Genomic DNA, 22682 nt, shown 5'->3' with positions numbered 1-22682 from the left:
GACACGAGCATGTTGCAAAGATTACATTGTAATAGAAATAAAGTATCTTGATACTATTAAGAATTAGGTGGGAGCGGACTACTGTATTGTGAGATTTTCGATCACTGAAAAAGGTGCATAGTGCACCGAAAGCTCTGGAAAGAAAAGACTTTTATTCTGGGCTAGTCCGCTCCCACCCGACGAACACCGGATTATCGTTCAAAAAGTAAGCTTTTACTTAATTCTAATGCTTAAAAACGGTTCTCACCGATCAGACATGGTAGATCGGATCGGTAAAGACCATATCCTTAAGTTCTAGAAGTAAAGAAAAGCTACGGTATCTTATCTGCCCCTACTATTTCTCTCATTAATAAAAAATTATTTTCAGTTTTTTTTTTCTTTTTTTGGATATTTTGTAAAATTATAGAGTTAATTATATTATATCAGTTTCACCTGGTATAAAATCAATAACTTTAGGACATGATGGGTCTTTTTGGAATATTCACAAAAATTATGCATATAGGGTAAGTGTACCAAATTCCGGCCAGCTTGCAATTTCTGCCACCTTTTTTGTTCCTCGAATTTCCATGAATTTTTAGTTTTTACATACTCTAGAGATTATACAATGCAAAAGAATAAAAAAATGTATCTTCGACAAACGAGATGACGTTAAAAAGGCATTGCAAGAATTCCCGAAGGTTCCTTGCCCTAAGAAATATAAGAGATCAAGTCCACAATATTAAAATAATTCTCATTGATCTGATTTGTTTCACTTTTATTTAAAAAATCGGGATCGTCCCGATTTGAATTTCGCTTAAAAATCACCTAAAAATTTGATATTTGGCTGGCGTTCACGCAAGAACGCAATTGCGCGTGGGTCACTACCATAAAAAGTCTTGTTGGATAGGCCTATATTATACAAAAAATATCAGGTCGATCCGACTTACAGACCACCCACACCACACACTTATAAGTCCGTCCCTATTTGAATTTCGCTCACTGTATTTATTTTATCTTTATTTAATAATTTTATTTTCTTATTGTTATTGAAATTGAAACAGCAATATGCCTTCTGAAGAGTTGATATACTGAAAAGAGATATAGTGCATTAGGGCATTACTTCTCGGGAACTTGTCCAAATCCATTTTTTTTTATAAATATAAGACTTATTCAATAATTCATATTCTTTTCGTAATTTGCGAATTAGTAATTTTCAATCGTTTATCTCTATTGTGGCCGTGGGCCTAGGACACCCAAATTAATATACCATTTCTGTAGATCTTCCGTTACTTCGGGAAGATGTTCACACTCGATTCCAAGGCACTCCAAGGCGCTCCAGGACAAGAGCCTGAAACCCCTTGTTTTGTAGCGTTTTTATTGCATTTCACTTCTACAAAATCTTGTAGTAATATCCAAATATGTGAATTAGTGAATATAATATACTCTTATATAGATAAACTTTATTTCTTTAAAATATCTAAGAATTTCGTGTAAGAAACTTTAATTTAAAGATTCGCTCAAGGCCTGTATAAATGTGCAGCACTCTCATTATTAGGGAAGTTTAAGGAAATGAAGGGAAAGAGTAAGAACGCTAAGAAAGATAAAGTTTTTCAGACTTAATTGAAAACTTTCCTCTAAGTTGAAATTATCCCACTTAGAAATGGATTCCGGATATTTCCCTCCCAATTTGATCTCCATCAAGAAAATTAGCTTTGGATGGTACCTACATCCCGAAGCCAAAATCCCGAAAGCCAATATCCCGAAAGTCAAAATCCCGAATGGGCCAAAATCCTGAAAGTTAAAATCCCGAATTCTTAAATCTATTATAGCTATTCTCACGATTGAACCCGAGCTTGCTGGAGGCAAAGGGAAATGTTCTGTGTCTTGGAAAATTATTCTACATGTTTTCCTCGATATAATTTCATCCCTTTCGGGATTTTGAATATTCGGGATTTTGGCTTTCGGGATTTTGACTGCCACTGTTTAAGAAATCATCTGATGTGGTTGAATCTCATAGCTCTTGAAGGTTTCATCTAATCTCTAGTTTAAGTAGATGGAATCCTCTTCATCTTCTTAAGATTAATTTTACCAGCCAAAAGTAAAAAAATAAGACTACATTTTTTTCATTATTCCGGCATATTCTTTGGAGTACAAAACGGTCTTCGGATCTAAGGTTTAGGCAAATGATTTAACTGTTGTAATTGCTCAACCTGGCGATATTTTTAGTGTTTGATATGTCACATTTTGCAAAACCACTGTGAATGCCTATTTATTAAATATATAATATTTGGAATTTCAAAACAAGATCTTCTAACTATTGTGAATAATCCACCACATTGGCAAAAATCGGTTGATGCATTATTAAACCGAAAAATATTTTAGAATAGCTTTTAGATAATGCATTATAAATTACTCCTAATGTCATTATAGTGCTCTTTGTAAAAGAAGTAATATATTGATAAAGTTGCATAGAAATCTTTGCAGATATTTAAATTTAGGGGAGTCAAGTGGTAGTGCAAGTAGTAGAGCACTCGCTCTATGATACGAGTGTCCCGGGTTCGAATCCCCTTTAGGTCACCAGGAATTTTTCTGGCGTTAAAGGTGTTTGAATTACATCCAGTGAGCTTCACTGTACTTAATACCATGGGACATGGGACTGACAACCCAATCCCTGTATAAGAATAAAATAAAAATGAATGTCCCGTACTCCCCTTTATTATTAACTTTTTAACTTCTAAATAAAAAACAGGAACATATTTTTAAAGATTCTAAAGATTATATTGTTCTTACACAAATACCACAAGTTTGAGTTACGCAAACCTTACATTTAATTTGAACTGTTTACCTAAACCTTAAGTCTAAAACCCGTATTGGAAGTTGATTATAATTCCTTAAGAAATTTTGTTTAAAAGACCACTATTCTTTCCGTACAGAAGTAGATCTTAAAAAATTCGAAAATCTATTTGAAGATCCAAAAAAGAGACTTTCTTACTTATTAATACTTTTGCAAGGTGGCGGAAGTTACATCCTGATCGAATTTCGAAGTGCTCAAGTGTCAAAATGGTCTTCACATTGTTGTGAGGAAAAAAAAACAGAACAACGACGCTTACTCTTCTTGTCCCAGTATTTAATCACTCCATAATCACTGAGAAACTCTTTTGCCAGCTTTTTAGTGTGATTTGATAAATTTTTCCCATCTTGTTCGAAAATTTAGTATGAAAATTCGAAATTGAATTTTAATTCTTCGAACTTCAACGACTTTTTGTGCAAATAGAGTTCCACTTACTTTTTACCCAAGACACTATTGGAGAATCAAAATCTACTTCTGTTTGGGCTCATTTGGTCTCTTGAACAATAATCTGAAGAACCTAAGTGGATGATATGAGCTATTTTTGCCATTGTGTACATTGTGCAGGTTATAAAAATTAATTCGATTTACAATGTATATGAGAAATATGTCCTTTTAGGGTCGAATGAACAGCTCCACGACAGGGAACCCCTATTGGTACTTTTGTCAAAATTTTGAAATTTATTTAATGTATCTAATAAAATGTAAGTAATATGGCGTCTTTTCATTAATCTACGTTTTTCGATAAGGATAAGGGTGCAATTTCATATTCCAAATGGTACAGAGTAGGGTCCCAAGCAGCAATTTTTTCTTAAAATAGTCTTGTAGAATTCCCTAAGTAAGGCACTATAGAACCAAAAACCTATTTATTTACTTATAACGCTCTTGCCTCTATCACTGAGATTACTATAAGTAAAGTGCCGTACTCATAAGGATTTTAAGAGCTGCTATAGGAATTTCCACAAAAAATTTTCACTTTAAGTCTTTTAAAAGTGCACTAAAAGACTTGTCTAATACTTGATTCTATAAGGCAGCAATTTTGTTTCTTGGGGTGTCAGTAAGTCCTGACACGAGTTCTTAAAGTGTCAATAGGTGTTCCTTTCATCCTAAACTCTTCACCGGACGCTACTAGAACTCACTTGATACAAAAAAGAAAATATCAGGATTTTTGGAGTTCACCATACACACGGGCTAGCAATTGTCGAATAGGTCGTCCTCTTTGCATTAAAAAATAATTTTTTGATCTTTTTAATCACAGTTTCTCTTGCATTAAAAGTGTGCTATTTTAAACTAAGTTTTAGCTCTTTTAGCTAATGAAGACTCTCAGGAGTACGAGCACTCTGCAAATTTCCCTTTGCCACTTTTTGTCGATCATCTCGAAAAATCAGTTCAAATGAGCATTTAGTGGTCTATAAAATTCAAGGAAGAGACTTAAGAGACATTTAACTGATGAACGCGCTGGCTACCAATACTTCCGACGAAAGTGACGAAAAACATCCCCCACACACATTCCTTAGATCAGCACGCGATTGGACTTATAATAGTACTTCAAAAGAAATGTGTTCCACCTGTTTGGTTCTTCAGTGTATTTGAAAATGTAGCAAGAAATGAAGTGACTCCCAATGCAATACTGGTGGCGGGATTTACAAAGTCCCAGCGTATATAAGTCGAGTAGTACGGCTTCGGAGGTGTTGTTGGTAAACAAACGTCGAAGAAACAACTGAAGCTCACAAAAAGTAGTTTTTTCTGTTAAAAAAAAAATCTTTTAGTGTAATAAGTTTGTTTTTTGCTCTAGTAAAAAAAAATTGTATCAAAATGAAAAATCTGGTGAGTTTTTCACGATTCTTTTGGGCTGATTGCAAAGTGCTTCTCAGTGTGCAATTGGTGAATAAATAGACAACAATGAAATTGGATTATATATTTTTTTTGAGTGGAATTTACATTGTGCAACTGAATTGTGAAGTTAGGCAATTGTATTAACAATTAATCTTCATTGCTGCAGCATTTGGGATAAAAAATGGTCGAAATGGCATTTGGATTAAAGTACAATTGAAATGCAAAACTGCACTGATAGTAAAATTTATTTTAAAGTGTGCGGAATGTGTAAATTGTTAATCTCAGTTTCATATCACTTTCATTTTCAACCCGATGTCTGGAGAAATTTTCATTTGCACAGTTTCTTGGCATAAAGAAATTGTGAAATAAAAAGAGATTGATCAGCAGAGAATGTATAATTAGCAAATGTCCAATTTCAGGTGATTTTTATTGCACTCACGACTATCGTTGTGGTTCAAAGTCAACAGTATACAACACCAGTACCAATTTTAAAACAGATCAACCGTCACAATGAGGATGGTTCTTACAGGTAATTTGGATTTTGGGATGACGATTAATGTGTTATTAGGGGAGATGATTGATATTGAATCTTATTATTGACAGCTTTGGCTATGAAGCGGCCGATGGTAGTTTCAAGATCGAGACTAAGCATCCAAATGGGGAGGTTTTCGGCAAATATGGATACGTTGATGCAGCAGGAAAGCTGAGAGAAATTTCTTATGGAGCTAGCAAGAGAGGTTTTGAGCCAGAAGGTAATTATAGACAACAACCGATCAACTTTCACTTTATAGAGACAAAATGATGATCAATTTGCGACCTTGTTTCGCAAAATCAGGTACTGACATTAATGTGCCACCACCGACTCTGGACAACAACCCCGAAGCCATCAGACCACTTGGGCCAAATGAAGAGGACGATGGACAGTACAGGGAAGACCCCAGTGTCTACTACAAGGATGAGAAGTACAATGCCCCAATCAGGCCTCAGGCTGTATCGAACCATGGCTTCAACTACAACCCCAGTCCCAATCAGTACTACAACCAGAATGCCGTTCAGGATCAAGCTCCGGTTTATCAACAACCACAGCACAGATTCAACTACCCGCAGCAGAGCTACTATCAACCACAGTCTCATGGAAGGTATCAGGCCCATCCAGCTGCCACCCACTTCGACATCAACACAGGATCTTACACACTCCAATACACAGGCTAGAACCTACCCCCTACCCCCTAGGCCCCCCCTATCCCAAATTCCCAAAAGAATACCAAAAGCCAATTGCACTCTGCACTTTGAACTGTCAATGCTCTCTTATCTTCCTACTCATCCATCAAATGCAAGTGCTCTCAAAATGCTCTTTAAGTCAAAGACGAAAAAAATAAAGTACTGTGTTAAGATTTTTACTATCAAATGTCTTTCACTTCACCAGGCGCCTCCACTTGCCATGATACTGCATTTTGCATCATTCTCAGCTATATCCTGGTTGCATAATTTAAAAAGGAATTTAATCGAAAAATCATTAATCAAGAGATTTCCTAATACACCTCCCACCTGTTCACCTCCAATTTGAGCTTGTAAATGCTCCATTCTTCAGCAGAAAACCGCCCAATGGGTCAGTGCCTATTGTTGCCGGGTACCAAGAGTGTTAATCTATACACTCTCTGGGGAGAATGTTAAAATGCATTTGCACTATGAATTGAGACTTCAATTACTCACAATGACACCACCAGAATCCCCTCGCGTGAATTTTGCACAAAATATAGTCCTCCATGCTAAAGAATTTCCTTTAATTGCCCTCAGCTTCAGCAGCAAAATAACCACTTTTAATATCTCTATTCATAAAAAAAGTCCACGACAATGCGGAACCTGCATGGGCTTGATATTGTCCACACCAAGAATATATTGTCTGTGTAATGATCAAAAAATGGGAGAGGCTGGGTAGCCTTGAAGGAACATTTTCTGAAATGTGGTTTTAATACCGTCCACTTGCTGAGATAATAAAAAAAAGAAGTTTAAGGAATACCACTTCGCCTCTTCGTTGATATTTGGCCAAAACCGGAGCAATAACTGAGCTAGTTCAGCATTTGAAGAATTTGCCCAAAAGCCCGGAAGTGACCTTGGGTGAAAACTGGTATCCTATCGATCACCTTTAGGGCCCTCTTACGCATAAGACTTCTTCTGAAAATGCCGAATATGCCAATGCCAACGTCCGAAAAACATTTTGGGCTTAATCATTAATTATCGCGTTGGATGCACTTGCTGAAATTCAACCAAGAGAGACTCGTATTGTGGACAACCTTCGATTGGGAACAAACTGGTTGATCTCTTGAGGCACTTTTACCACAATGTGAGATAAAGTGAAACAGCGGGCTGATCGACATGCCATATATATTAAATTGGAGGCAGAACAGACAAGGAACAACCTTGCAAGAAGCTCAATTAGAATTCCAGAGGTATTGCACTTCATGTCTGAAATCTCTATACTTTATTGTGCACACCGCTTATTCACACTCAATCTAATGCAGTTCACACACGAAAATTTTCCAATTTCTCACGAACTAATAAATATCTCCCTTAATCCAATAAATACTCTCACAGTTATTGCAATCTGAGGAAGATGCAAGAACTTTATTACAAAAACCCAACTTTAAAATATTTAATAAAAAAAAATTGTTTACTTCATGTAGGAGTTAAACTTGTGCCCAACTTGAGGTCCTTGACTTGAATTTGACTCAAATTTTGATATGAAACTGACCTGAATTACTTTTGAAAAAGCTGATGTAATTTGTTTATATAAGTTGACCGGTCATATTTACGAACTTTAATAAAAAACTTATTTTGTATTGCTGAAAAAAAAATGTTTTAAAAATATGCGAATAAATAATAGAGAGGAGGAGCTAAACTTTCAACACGTGAGAATGCTAACAATATTCAAATATTTAACAAATAAAAAAAACATTGAAATGCGGTCTGAAAATACAATTATGTTGACCTTTTGTAATAAAAAAATTACACATGAAATTTTAGATATCTCATAAATTTTATAAATAAAAAGATAAATAATTATAGGGGAATATAGGCATGGTTCGCACACTGTGAATCTTCAAACGATGCAAATTTTCTCTTTGTTTGCAAAGAGCTAGTTTGTCATTTCTTAGCCATAAGATAGGGGAATGTTGGCATGGTTCGCACAGAGTAAACTTTCAACCAACGCAAATTTTCTCTTTGCTTACGTAGAGCTAGTTCGTCATTTCTTAGCCATAATCATTAAGTTTATGAGACGAGATGAGAAATTATAAGTCAGCTCTTCGCAAACAAAGAGAAAATTCACATCATTTGAAGGTTCATTCTGTACGAGCCATGCCTACATTCCCCTAGATAAATTATCAACCTCACGAGACGAGATAAGAAATAGTAAAGTAGCTCTATGCATACACTGAGAAAATTCGCATGGTCTAAAGCAGTCTTCAAATTAGAGTTTTAGCCTAGTTTCCGAAGGTCCCAAAATCCTAAATATCGTGCAATTTTATTACTTTTTGAGAACCTGATAGGTTACTTATCTTTAATAATGCAAGCCTAAGTTAAATTTTTCGAAAAATCGTGATTGATAAAAAATTAGAACAGTTAAGCCATATGACTAAGCCTTAGGTCTGAAGCCTGTGTAAGGTTGACTGTGTGCAAATCATGCCTATATTCCCCTAACAATTTAAAAAAAAAATAATAATATCTTGTTTATAATAATCTCGTATCAGTATTAAAAGAAATACCTAAGTATACCAGCTTTTCGAAATGCTCGTACTTGTAATTTATATTTCCCATAAGAAGCTTTATATAATTTATCTGTATTAATAAAGTTCTTTGGTAGTCCAACTCTTGGGAACAAGTATCATGCTCACGAATTTAAACATTTCGCAAAGTTTTTTTTTAACCAAAAATTGTTTAGATGTGAAACAAAAAGCGTTTCATTACCGAATCAAACTCGATTGTAAATAGTTCGTATTTTTTGGAATTCAAAGACCTTTCCAATGAACCCAAACTTGCTCCAGTAGATTAAGAATTATGCTCTCTAGAGTCTACTAAGTATTGATATTAAAAACATAATTTTATTGAGAATAATTTGACAATATAAAAATGAAAAAAAAATTGTTTTGAGAATTTTAAGAGCTAATAGAAATATTGAAATATTCATTAATCAAATTTTAAATATTTCGAACCTTTACTTAAACGAATTAAAAAATAAAATAAATTTATATAAATAAGCCTATAGTTTAGTTATTTTGCAATCCAACATTTTTTTAAAAATATTTTCTTGGTAGACTTTTTGCAATATTATCTTTCCGAGTCTTTGAATAGTGGTATGGAAAATAAAAATATTTTTCGATAGGAAATTAATTAAAATTAAATTTATTAATATTATAAAACAATGAAAATGTATAAGGAAAGCGTTAATTTTAAACAAACTTAATTTAAAGCGTGTCCTTGTGAGAAAGGTGTAAACTGTTGATTCGCAACAAAAACTTTGTACTGCTAAAATAACACCAAATAATTGATAACTTATATAGGGAAAAGTGGAGCACTTTTAGTGGGGCACCTTTGAAATTGGGATTTTTCTCCAATGTTTAAGTGGTATTCAGCCATATCATAATGTAATTTAACTTCTCAATCTTTTTGTGCAGCTACATTATATCACGAAACGACTCTACATAATTTAAAAATAGGTAAAAAATCTCAATTTTAAAGGTACCCCACTTCGCCCTATAGATATTAGTTAGATTTCTTTTTTAGTTTTAATATTTTATTACCATATTTCTTTTTCATTTATTTTGAAGCTATTTCCCTTCTACTCTGAGATAAATTTTGAAATTTGAAAATCCAAAATTGTTTTTTTTTTTATTTATTGTTATTTTCTGATAAGGATGATTTGTTTAAAATTTCTGTAAATTATCTCAAAATTTTAAAGCTCGATTCGGGGTTTTAAATACCTTTAAATACGGATAATTTTCAAAGGATTTTGACTCTTTTAAATTACAACAAAAAACATTTACTTTAAAGACTATATCGAACTTTCGCGATTGGAATTGCACTTTTATCATTTAGAAGCCCTAAAACATTAAAAACAAAGTTTTTCATATAATAATTCAAATGGACCTTTTCACAAATGATGCTGAAGCACGCTTGAAATACTTATATTTAACTCTGGAGTTTGCTCACCAACGCTAAGACGGCGGTGGACGCTGAAAATTACACCGTTTCTTACCAAAGCGTAATTCTACTTGAAAAGCATTGTCACTGAATAAATTTATTTATCAAAAAGAAAGAAGTCAAAAAAGTAAATATTTCTTCTCAGCTGATAAACCAAATTCGTGCTTGGACGAAGGATTTTCTATTTCTTTGATTACCACTTATTTTATAAAATTGAATTTGGTATATAATATCCCGAAAATAGTAATTTTTTATGTAAAATTCACTCAAAAATCTAAATTTCATTTTTTTAAAGGTTTTTGTGTAAGTACGAATTTAATTCATTTGTTAACAGGAAATATTTTGTTTTTCTGACTTCTGATGAATCATCTCTAAGTAATCGTGACTGCCGTAGAGTATGCTTTTTCGAAAATAGTATCCGAAAATCAGATCCCAAAAGCTGAATTTTTGAAACCTTTTTAATGACTCTGGAAAAAAAATTTAGTTTGGCCAGAACTTTCACCATCCAACGATCACTGGATTATTGTTGTTGATAAATCGTCAGTTGGATCAGCAATTCTCGTAACTTACTCATCACCTCATCAGCATTTCTTCTAAAAATATGGAAATACACACAAGACACAAGAACTACTGATGAGGAAATGAGGAAGTTACGATAATTCCTGATCCAACTGACGATTTATCAACAACAATAATCCGGTGATCGTCGGATGGTGAAAGTTCAGGCCAGACTAAAAATTTTTTTCCAGAGCTTTCGGTACATTACGGACCCTAAAGTTCTGGAAAGAAATTTTTTTATTCTTGGCTCAACTTTCCCCTCTGAATCACTGTAATCCAGTGTTGTTGGAAAATTTTAGAAAATTGTTACGTCGCTCCCTTACCCTATAAGTGTTTTTTTTATCATCTTATAAACATTAGTTGAGTTATTTTCAGCATATATAGGGCTAAGCTCGCTATCTTCGGGCGACTCAAGCTTCGGACTACTCAACTTTTTTGTATTTTCTTTTTAGATTTCATCCATTAGTTCTTTTCTGAAAATTTGAGGCTGGGCCAAATTAATTTAAAACTCATTGAAAAAAAATCAATTGTTTGAAGCTTGAATCGTCCGAAGATACCAAGCTTTCCCCTACTATACTAGAATCTATTCTTTTATTAATCCTTTTTGGAAAATGTGAAATTCCGGAAAATCTGCAGTAGAAATTTTTTGAGATGAAACTGAATTATCAAGTGCACAAAATGCTTCATCCCACTCTGCGTAATAATCGAAAAAAGAAAAATCCTCATAGTGCTATCAAATCGCGGAAGTAAAGTGCGATATTAAAATTAAATTTTTAATTTCTGTCTATCTCAGAATAGACAGACTGACAATCCCATCCCCGTATAAGAAAAAATAATAATGTATGTCCCGAACTCCTCTTGCGGGAAGACCTAGTTCCTCTATGGAACGCTGTGTTACCATTATTATTATTATTATTATTATTATCTCAGAATACTTCTGAACTCCTTAATTTCTTTTCTAAAATATTTTGGATATTTAAAAAAAAAAATACAGCTTGAATATTTAATTCAAAATATTAGTCCCATTATTAAATATTTAGCATTATGTATTAAAGATTAATGACTCTTTATATTATTTCAAGCTTCCACTTTGTAATTTTCTGTAATCAAAGGTATTGAAGTTCCTATCTGTCAGCTTTAAAATTAAATCCAACCTTAAGAATATTGACATTTTCATTTCAAGTGACTTATTGTGAAATTTTATGTGTTTTATCTTGTAAACTTAAGTTAGAACAACTTTTTAAAATTACATTTCATAGAGTATTATTTCTATTGATAAATTTTCAATTGATCTTTAATACATTTTCATGATCAATTGCATTAATTATAGATAGAATTAAATTTAATTACAATGAGCATGAGCAGAGATACTTTTAGAATCACAACTCACATGGCCTAAACCAATATTTCTAGTTTTTATAATTTAATTTAGCAATCTTTACGAAGTTTAGAAAAATATAGTTATTTTTTTTCAACTTTTCATATTATTTGTAATTCAATATTAACTCCCTATAAGGAAAAGTCAATAATTAATACCACCATACAGAGAACTGGAGAGATATTACGGATTTAATCGTGCAATGATCTCCACGGCATATCAACAATCCATCTAAGTATCCGCATATGTACATTCATAAAATTGACACTCTCAATTTTCAGTTTGAGATGCAATTTAATATACCGAGAAGTAAAGTCGATCAGTTGATCAAATTCGTGATCGTCTACTGGTACTTTGATCATATAAGAAGCAACATACTTTTCGTGATGAAATTGAAAGTAATTACGTCACAAACTTGACTCAATGATACAGTTAAGGCCTGGGAGATGTGGTACATATAAATGTATGAAGTTACCAATGAGATTCAAAACGAATTAAAATAATATCATGCATTTTTTTTTCGGGGGGAGGTGAGTTGTGCCAAAGGGGGAGGATAATAAGCAGTGGGTGGACGAATTGCCGGGAATTTGATACTACGGAAAGACGAAACAGAAAGTAACATTTCCTGAAAGAAAATATATAGCTCTAAAATTATTGTTTCAAGTCATTTCGGTTGGATGTTTTTTAATGCTACACGCGTTTTGTCTTGTGCAGGGGGTTTAGTATCACATTGACTCTCATTTTCATACATTTGCAAGAAAATCCTCAAGAGTGAGAAAAGGTTTTTGTGTCGCATTACAATCATGCTCGTTGGACTTAATGGTGGTCTCTCTCCTGAGAATTTAGAAAACATTTCACCTAGAAATTCATGTCGCTTTTTTGCATCCAACTCAACTCTCCCGCCAATTCTTTTAAAATTCACATACTAACATTCATTGGGTGAATATGGCATATCTCTTTCTTACAGCATACCACTGGCATAGTACATAAGTAAGACAGCACTACACCTGCTCAGCAACAAATTCACTCAGTATAAAAGCCCCCAAAGTGACTCAAGACAGATCAGTATTGCTGCGAATTTAAACTGGTCACCGTTAGTTTAATTAATTTTTCACTTTTATACATAGCAAAAAGAAAACAATTTAAAATGTCTCGAATAATCAATGTGGTACGTGTGGAATTTTTTTCAATGGAAATTTTCTCTTATGCAGTGGTTTTTTAAAAGAAAAGATTTGCTTTTTTCTCTTGTTAATTTGTCAATAAGGAAACACAGATATGCAAATACTCCGTAACTTTCCATCAATTGGAACAGGACTTTTTTTTTCAAAACTATCTAGTGCTAAAAATGGTGTCAACTTCCTATTAGATAATACAGTGAAATATAGTTCAATTTATTCAATCTTAATTTAAAATACCTGAAAGCTCTAGCCAGATGGATTAATTAAATATAAAGTGCTCGACATTAAATTAATTTCGAAATGGTTATCAATTTTAATTTAAAAACTAATTGAAATATTTGAAAAAAAACCGACAGATACAGCGATGAAAGGCTAGAACAAGCCAAGGATAAGCTAAGAAATACTTGTGCAAAGTGAAAAAACGTATAACCAGGAAGTTTGAAGTAGAATTTTTTCGATGGTGGTTAAGACATTTATTAAAATGAGTTTCAAGCTTTAATTTTATTTATTGTTAAGCCTTATCTGGGTAGGGCAGAGCATGAGCAATAAATAGTAACTTGCAGTAAAATAGTAGATATTTACATATATTGACAATTAAAATTAGAAAAATGCTATTATTATTGTCTTTAAAAGGAGTAAGAAGTTTTTATTGCTTCCTATTTCCTTTATTATTTTAATTATAGTGGAAAAGGTTAAACCTACCACGTTCCTTATTCATTTATTACTTGACTTTATTGATTGTTTTTGTTCATTCATATTATTATATATTTTACTTTTCAAAAATTCTTTTGTTATTGATATACAATCCTAGAAATTTGATGATACATTTAGAAGACTTAATAGGAACCATAAAACCTTATTCCATTGTTTTTTAAAATCATGCCGGAAATACACTTTTTTTATCTAAAATTTGAATTTACAATACTTCTTGGATATTTTTTCTATCATTACAAATGTTCAAAACATAATCCTTTTTATTAAGAAGATCATCTATAAAACGATTTCGTTAGCAAATACTTTAAAATTGTAAAGAACTTCAAGACCTTTCCTATGATAATTTATTTCTCAAAATCGGTTAATAAATTTTATAGAAAATTTATAAAAGAACTTCAGAATAAAATAACATTGAATGTCAGTGCTGCCATCTAGAATTTTCCAAAAGAACATAGCATTTGTCAGTCTCAGCTTAGCCTAGATATTTTTTAATGGCTTGTAAGTGTCGCTTAAGTAGCTTACATCATCTGCCGATGTAAGTTAATTTTGTCAACTTGTCAGAAGACTATTTTCTCACATAAACCCTTGCATCTTCACATAAAAAGTCTAAAATAGGTTATGAATATTAATAAGAACGCTGATAATCTGACAAGTTACCACTCAATTACCACGAAATATCTTTTATAAATATTTTTGAACTATTCACAATTTTTATTAATGCAGATACGACGACAATGAGAGATCGAAACGACAATGTACACCGTACTGTGAGCTAATTATAAATAAGTATTTACTGTAAAAAAATTTTGTTAAATTAAGAAGAAAAGTTTGTCAAAAGGATGATCTTCCATACAAAAAAAGGAAAATAGCTTAAAAGTTTATCAGAAGGGTGTTCTTTTACATAAAATACGAGAAAAGGTTTTGTCAAATTGGTAAACAATATTCCTTTGAGAAAATTTTGACAATATCCTTTTGAACGTTTAAGAAACCTTTGTCAGTAATAATAAGAAGTTAAATATACGGAAATTATTCAGTAACAATCTTGTTAAAATAAAAGCTTAAACATGGTTGGTACGGTTGGTACCAAATATCACGTACAATATACTATTTTCCGTTTACCCTATTAGTGTCTATAGACACTAACCCCTCTTTTAAGCAGAGACACGAAATCATCTTCACAGAATCCCAACAATAAAGTGGTCTTCAGACCTGGCCGGTTTAGCCCTGTTTCCGAAGGTCTCAATATCCTAAATAACAAACCAATTTTACTAGTTTTTCAGAATCGAATAGTTCATTTCGGTGGCTCAAAACATAAAAAGAATATGTTACGAATGGTCAACTTTAGGGACTTGACAGACATGAGGATTAGTCGAGAGATGGCTTATCGTAATTATATTCGAAATAATGGTTATACTTCATTTCCATCATTTTCCACTAAGTCGTCTCTCAGCTAAAGTCGTAAGTGTGTCTAGGGCAAGAGCGATTTCAAGCTGAGATTTTACATGTGGAGTTTATGATTTTTAAGATTTAAAATCCCTACAACTTTGGGAATAATTAACCTTCTGGTATAATATACACAGCGAAGGTAGAGGTTATCAGGTCAAGAAGTACCCGAAAAGTGAAAAAAAAATAATTTTGCAAAAAATCGATTTATTCGACTTATATTCTAACAAGTCGATTTGCTCTTAATAATCGAATCTTAAGTTAAATTTTTCCAAAAAATAACGACTGAAAAGAACCTAGAGCTATTAAACCATATGGTTAAGCCTTAGGTCTGAAGCCCGTATAACGCATAATTTTTATCTGTTTTTTTAATTATTTAAAAAATAAACTAAAGACTGAGAATTGAATATTGAATTATTATAAAATTAAAATGCTTAAAAAAGATCTTATAAAATATACTAACTAGAAAACGTAAAGCAACTCCGTTTAATGTTAAGGTACGAGTTGTATCTCAATTTTATAAAAAAACTGAAAAATTATAAGAAAATATAAGCTTAGTGTAAGTAATTTAAATATCGACGTTATAACGGAACTAAACTAAAACCTATTTTACAAAACCAGTTACAAAAAGGTTTAAGCACGATTACTGATAACAATTTTATTGTGAATAAAATTTATTAAACTAAACGCACTAAACCTACCAAGACCCGGTCAAACTGACCGGTTTAAAAACTTTTCAAAATTAACATACAGTGCCCGCTTCGTTGTTCGGATGATTGGGAGACAATATGACAGACAATATGAATTAGAATAAGTTTAGAAGTTTTAAAGAAGATTAAAAAGACATAATTTGAGAATTCTATGCTATTATACTTCATTTATTAAACAAAAACATCACAGGATAATTCATTTTCATTGCTGAAACAACAAGTATACATGACCTCAAAATTATTTTAAATGTAACCCTCGATAACTCGTCCGGTTTACGCCGATCCGGATTAGAAAGCGGACACTGTATATTTAAACGGAACCGTCACTATCGAACTTTGTGAATTTCTTAAATTATTCATGTAATATATTTTTCAGTGTTTAAATTTTATTTTTTTCGCTTTTCCAAGAAAAAATTGTTGAGTATCCTACCCTACCGCGGTCTGTGATTTGATCAAGTGAACTAGGAAAAATGACCGAAAACGGTCGATAGGTTTGGTATTAAATTACCTACGCAGCTCTACAATATTTATATATAAAACGTATACTAATTTCGTCAATGGCTTACGCCTACCTCTTAACCGATTTATCGTTTTCGATTAAAGTTGTTGAGAACGTTTTATCCAAACGTAATCGCAGTCGCAGCTCTTTCGGTGTTCACCAGAGAATTAGATTTTTTTCGAATTAAAAGACTATAATTTTTTTTTTAATTTTTACGGATAAAGTATTTCCCAAATTGTTTGTAAATGTTTGTGAATTCCTAATGCAGGCTTGCAAAATTCTCATAAATCGTATAACCCACTGAAAAGTCTGTCAAAGTATATACTTTTTCACAAACATTTTTCGTAACACGATCACTTGACGAGCGCTTTTTGATTTTTTTTACAAATATTTGTTCGTAAATATTCGTAGAATTTTGTCATTTGTTCGTAAAGCTTAGCCAGATAAATGAAAATATACGAACAATGGTTTGTAAAAGAAGAAAAAATGCTCGTCAAGTGCTCATGTAACGAACAATGTTTGTGAAGAACTACAAATATTTATGAACTAGGGTAAATTAAGCTAATTCAAAACCTGTTCCAAATGGAAACTTTTCGCTACTCCAAATGGAAACGTCACTGTTTTCACGATCAATACAGTACTAAAATACTATATTTATATATTTTCTATACCTCAGTTTCATTATTTAGTTAATTTTGCTCCAAATAAAGCGAAAATCCTTTCATATTCACAAATTTTAATTTGTTAATTTCTCAGAAAAATTAAAAGTGTACCTTTTCACCATCGAATTTTTCATAGATCGACCATGTTTTGTAATGAAAAACACAATAAGGTGACTGTTGTTTATTCGTTTTGTTTAACATTTAATGCCACATTTCTGGCTAATTTTAGTTAAATTAAGTGCTAATCTTTATTGTTAACGTACGTGAACTTTTCAAATAAAATAATTACCTATTTCGTGAACAAAAAGAGTTTTTCTGAAGTGTCTGCAAATATTTCAATTGGAAACACCGGAAATATTATTTTTTGGAGAGATTTTCTTATTGTCTCAGATGGGAAAGGAGATAAGACCAGGATTAAGAACAAATCCTACACTCAAGAGCAACTCAACAAGCAACACTGTTTGTCTCCAATTAGATACTTTCCCTTGTCTCCATTTGGATTTATATATTTCCAATAGAAGTATTTTATGCTCGTATATTTTTCTGTATTTAAGAAGTTTTCAAATTATATCTAAAGAATTTTCACTAAACAGTAACATTCTAGAAAAGTCAAGAAGCAAATTTTTGTAATTCTCTTCAGAAAAAATATGAACTTAATGTGTTGAATCTTCTGTCAAAGTCAAAGCGTCTGAAAATGGTTTTGAATTAGGACATTTATCCTATTTAGTGGGTTATACGATTTACGATCATTTTGTAAGTTCCAATTAAGAACTCACAAACATTTACAAATAATTTTAAGAAATATTCTTTTCTGTGTACACAAAACAATAATTGCTAACTAAAGAAAATCGGTAATCAATATACCGGAATTTTAATTAACGAAACTGAGCATTAAATCCTCCATAGGTTGGGTAAAAGAACTTTGATTAAGAGGCATTAATTATAAGAACCTTTATTGGTTGTGAAATATTTTCGTCAACAACAAATAAACTTGGTATCGTGTTGCATACGGAGATTAAAACCCAATTAGCCCCTGAGGGATATTATAAGCGTTTTCTGTGTTTCCATCGATTTATATAATGACTATTAGTCCAGTTTTGAGGCTAATGTGGAAGTGTAGCTAAAATTTTTTTTAATTGCACAACAAATTTTTCAGGTGGCGATTTTGTGCTTAGCAATTGTGGTAACAGCTCAAGATTATGACGAGTATTATTCGGAAAATGCGGGAAAACCACGTCCAGCTCCAATTCGACTGAGACAGGGAAATGAACCAGCACCGACTCCAGTGCCAATTCTTAAACAGATAAACAGGTTACATAAGTTTCTTTTTTTTTATTATTATTATAATCTCACTGCATTCAATTGTATTTCTCACCATCGCCAAGATAGGTACAAACTCTTTTTTTTTTCTTCTTGTTGTTCTTTCAAGTCAAACAACCTCGCAAAGAGACCTTTCACGACTTTTCCGTTCAGCTCATTTTGTACAAAAGCTCACCATTTCAATATATTCAACTATTGTAAATATACAATAAGTACCATTTTATTTATTGGCCTTTATTTATCAGACACCAAACGGGTATATATGTGCAAGCATTACGAGTTTTGTCAATGAAATTCTCACTTAAAAAATTTTTCCAACTTTTTTTTTGCCAAATGCAAAACATCTTCGGGAAAATTACAATCCTGTGCTAAATGTTTCGAAATTTTGTGATTGTGCATGGTGTTATGCTCATGGTTGCATTGCAATCATAATTCAAGCTTGGGATTGAAATAACGCCGTGTGAAAGAAGATGTGTTCCCATCAGTCTTGAGCGATTAAGAAATCATTCACAACTATGCCCATTAGTTATATCATTTATAGACGAAACTAAGTCATTGTCAGAGCCATCATTGACTTATACCCTATTGTTCCACTTTGCAGGCACAATGAAGATGGTTCCTACACCTACGGCTACGAAGGAGCTGATGGTTCATTCAAAATCGAAACAAAGTCCCCAACAGGAGAAGTTAAAGGAAAGTACGGATATGTTGATGAAACAGGAAAGGTTCGTGTTGTCGAGTACGGTGCCAATAAGTTTGGTTTCCAGCCTTCTGGTGAAGGTATCACCGTAGCCCCACCCACTCTAGTCGACGAGACCACCAACAAGGATGGCCTGAATGTGGATTACGAAGATGAGCCCCAGCCCCAGAAGCCTTACGTAAGTGACACGCATTGATGCCAAAAACCGGCTTGGCTAATGTCATTCGCACAATTTCGCAGATTGCTAGAGTGGCACGACCTCAACAGGTGCACCGTCCAAGACCTCAGCCACAGCAGCAGCAGTATGCGGAATATGAGCATGTCCAGCCTCAAGCTAGGGCACCGGTACAACAAGCCAGACCAGTCCAATTAGCCAGGCAGCACTACTCTGACTCCCCTGTACCAGCCCGTGCTCAAGTTCCCGGTGCCGTACCCACCAATGACGTCGTCTACTCCCGGGAACAGCGACCAGCTCGTCCAGATCCCAGCTACAGTCAACGTCACACATTCACAGGCTTCGGTGCTGGAATCCCAGCCCAGCCAACAGCTCGTGTCTCATACCAAGAGCAACCCGCTTATCAGTCACATGCCCCCCAAGAGATTCAATACTCAGCCCCAAGGGCCGCTGCCCCAGCCCCAGCTCCCACGTACCATCGCCAGCAAGCTGGACGAAGTGCCAGTCTCCTGGATCAACTAGCTAAGGACTATGCCCTTCCTCAAGGTGGTGCAGCTCCCCTCCATGACATCACCTTTGGTTACTACTAAATGTGATTCTTCTGTTTTCGTATTTTTAAAACAAACACCATTTTGAAAAAAAAAGCAAAATTTGCAATTGAAAGTTTACTTCAAAATTTGCATGAAAATTGAGATTGGAACACAAAATTTATGATACTGATGTAAATTTTTAGACTCATATGATTTATGATATGTATTATTTAATGAGATATAGAAAAGAAAACGACATTTTTTATTATTACACAAATGTTTCATAACATGACACAGCGGAATTCTTTGGGTTTTTTTTTCGAAATTTGATTTTTGCAGCTGTAACTGAAATGGTTTTTGTTCAATTTGCCATTCAGGTTTAATGGTATCTTCAGAGAAAAAGGTATTGATCGGATGGATTAACATAATTCTTCAAGACGAAATATTCTGTCTGGAATGACTAAATATTCGAAAGTAATAAAATATATTACATCTCATATTTTATTTCAGTTTAGAACCTTCTAAACTCTATACGAGATTTTTTCCATTGAAACAAAAATTTAAAATTACCCTAACCTCAAGTAAGGAACCATGGGAAGGAAATTGTCGTATTAGACAATGAAGACACCTTAAAATTTTTAAAATGTTTAGCTGAAATATTAACCATATGACCTCAAAAATCGAGATAAGCCTTGTTAGTAGCCATATAGTAAGGTGGGGTAACTGGATCGTTTTCCGTAGAGTGCTACTTAAACGCTTGTTTTTGGACTGATGAAATTCTTTTTTATTTCTTCTAAATCCATAGAATTATTCACTATTTCATTCAGAAGCATAATATAAAAAAAATTATCAAAAATATTAAAGAAAATTTATAAAATAATGATAATACTGAAATAAGTCAGCATGCACTAACTAGGTCGTCTTTTCGCTAAGTCACTTTTAATTAAACCTTTGGATTTAAAATACTTTTTCCACAAGGAAAAAACAATAAATGTTTTAAATCAACCAGCTGTCATTAGCGAAAATATCACTGCTAGAAAATTTTTAGTGAAGAACTCAGCTGGCACAAGATTGAAATGAGTCGATCACATTCACTTATTTAATGGATAAAAATATTATTTTTGCTTTTTCTCAAACTTGAATTGTTATATTATGTTACTGTAGCGACTATATTACGGAAATAAAAATAAAAATATTATTTTTAAGTGGATTAGTCATAAACGATCCAGATGGCGAAGTGCCCGGATTAGCACACTTGACTATAGAGAAAATTTTTAAAAAGCAATTTGAAAATCAAATTAAAATTTATATCAGGAACTTTTCAGATCCCTGAAGAAAATGATCCTTAAAAACCTTAAAGAAAAATCTTTTTATAATTCAAATAAAAAAAATTAGTGGTGAGTATCTTGGCTAACTTGGAATTTATTTAATCTATAAATTATTGTTTTCTAAAATCGTATTTTTATTAGATTACGTTGAAAAATTGATAATTTTTCAATGAGGCAGCCAAAATCTGAAATCCAAAATCGAATGTTCAAAATCCTGACAGGGATGAAATTATATGGAGGATAATGTGTGGAATAATTTCCCAAGACACAGAAAATTTCCTTTCTCGGCGCGGGTGTATTCGTGGTATGACACTTTTAAGAATTCGGGATTTTGGCTTTCGGGATTATGGCCCATTCGGGATTTCGGCTTTCGAGATTTTGGCGTTCGGGATTTTGGCATTCGAGAAATTGGCGTTCGGGTTCGGGATTTTGTCTTTCAGGATTTTGACCGGTATCCGACTTTTGAAATCAATACACTTCACTAGACCTTCTCAAAATCGTTTGAAATTCAGCAATTTTTTGTTCAAAAAATCCTTGGATTTTTTACACAAATTACATTTTAATTTAACAATTTTTAAATTTACTTACACAAAATCAATTATTTTCAGTTGGTTGTTTGAATTTGAAGGTGCACTGATCCATTTAGTGGAAATCCAAAATGCGTATTAACCCTGAAATCGTGAAAATAATCTATGCTATGGTTTAGGCTGATCCGAATAAGGCCTAAAATATTTATGATAAAACTTGTTGAAAAAATCGTGACATGCACGTTAAAAATCCATGCAAAATCTTTTCCAGTGTAAATTGTTGAGACCTCTTTGAACCATTTTAATGCATTAAAACCGATTTTGTTTATCGTGATTTAGATAAATTTGGATCGCGATATAGATAAAACTTGGATCTATTACCACGATCCTAAATTGATACAATAACTTATTTCAGTATGAAACTGGATAGTCGGTTGGAAACCAAACAAAACTTTAAATTTTATCAGTTAAAAAAGGTTCAGTCGTAATTTCCAGGTTATTCTTTAATTTTTTTTTATCTTGAACTAGGTAAGACAATTAATTTTGAATATTATTGATTTTTTTGGATTAATTTAATCCAAAAATTCTTTTAAAAAATCAAATAGAAAATCAAAAGAACGACGAATAATATCTGGGAATGGTCTGAAAATAATGTTATAGGCTTGAATAAGTAGAAACAAGTAGGGGAAAGTGGTCTGCCTGAATATGGCAGCCTTTGAACATTTATTTTTTCTCTTATTTCCCAAACCAAAAATTCTATTTCGTTAATTGACGTTAATAGAAAATAGTTGTATTGATTATAATTTAGAGAATAGGGTTTTGATTTGGAAAATAAGAGAAAGATTGAAATATTCAAAGGCTGCCGTATTCAAAGGTAAGCCACTTTCCCCTATATCGAAGTTTTTAAATAATGGGAATTATAATATCAAAAGACAAGACTCTCTCCCTTATTGCTCCGGATACTGATTCAGGTTCGACGCCCATGCAACTTCAATCCTATGAAGAACATCGATTAACTTATCATCATGAATTTAAAAAAAATCTATAGCCCTCTTCCGTTGTATCTTTCCAAGAAAACCATATCACTTTAAGTCAAAA

At 32.8% G+C, this 22682-nt stretch overlaps 2 protein-coding genes across 2 annotated transcripts; both read left to right on the top strand.

Moving 5' to 3' along the window:
* Positions 1-4357: 4357 nt before the first annotated feature.
* LOC129798695 (cuticle protein 3) lies at positions 4358-6066 on the top strand. The gene is made up of 4 exons (XM_055841973.1): positions 4358-4654; positions 5083-5192; positions 5267-5415; positions 5499-6066. Exons 1-4 carry the CDS (start codon positions 4643-4645, stop codon positions 5873-5875), a joined length of 648 nt encoding a protein of 215 aa, XP_055697948.1. The 5' UTR covers positions 4358-4642; the 3' UTR covers positions 5876-6066.
* A 6802-nt stretch (positions 6067-12868) lies between these two features.
* LOC129798694 (uncharacterized) lies at positions 12869-20000 on the top strand. The gene is made up of 4 exons (XM_055841972.1): positions 12869-12966; positions 18161-18315; positions 18926-19202; positions 19265-20000. Exons 1-4 carry the CDS (start codon positions 12946-12948, stop codon positions 19787-19789), a joined length of 978 nt encoding a protein of 325 aa, XP_055697947.1. The 5' UTR covers positions 12869-12945; the 3' UTR covers positions 19790-20000.
* Positions 20001-22682: the final 2682 nt, after the last annotated feature.

This window comes from Phlebotomus papatasi, chromosome 1 (assembly GCF_024763615.1).
Source record: "Phlebotomus papatasi isolate M1 chromosome 1, Ppap_2.1, whole genome shotgun sequence".
NCBI lineage: Eukaryota > Metazoa > Arthropoda > Insecta > Diptera > Psychodidae > Phlebotomus > Phlebotomus papatasi.
The sequence above is the reverse complement of the archived record's forward strand: the minus strand, read 5'-3'. Positions and strand labels throughout refer to the sequence as shown.

What these genes read in the sequence shown, in the direction of transcription:
- LOC129798695 (XM_055841973.1), top strand. An exon ending in AATGAGGATGGTTCTTACAG is followed by an intron (nt 5,193 to 5,266) that starts GTAATTTGGATT and finishes TATTATTGACAG; the next exon opens with CTTTGGCTATGAAGCGGCCG. An exon ending in GAGAGGTTTTGAGCCAGAAG is followed by an intron (nt 5,416 to 5,498) that starts GTAATTATAGAC and finishes TCGCAAAATCAG; the next exon opens with GTACTGACATTAATGTGCCA.
- LOC129798694 (XM_055841972.1), top strand. Translation starts at nt 12,946, where the DNA reads ATGTCTCGAATAATCAATGTG. An exon ending in ATTCTTAAACAGATAAACAG is followed by an intron (nt 18,316 to 18,925) that starts GTTACATAAGTT and finishes TCCACTTTGCAG; the next exon opens with GCACAATGAAGATGGTTCCT. An exon ending in CCCAGCCCCAGAAGCCTTAC is followed by an intron (nt 19,203 to 19,264) that starts GTAAGTGACACG and finishes ACAATTTCGCAG; the next exon opens with ATTGCTAGAGTGGCACGACC.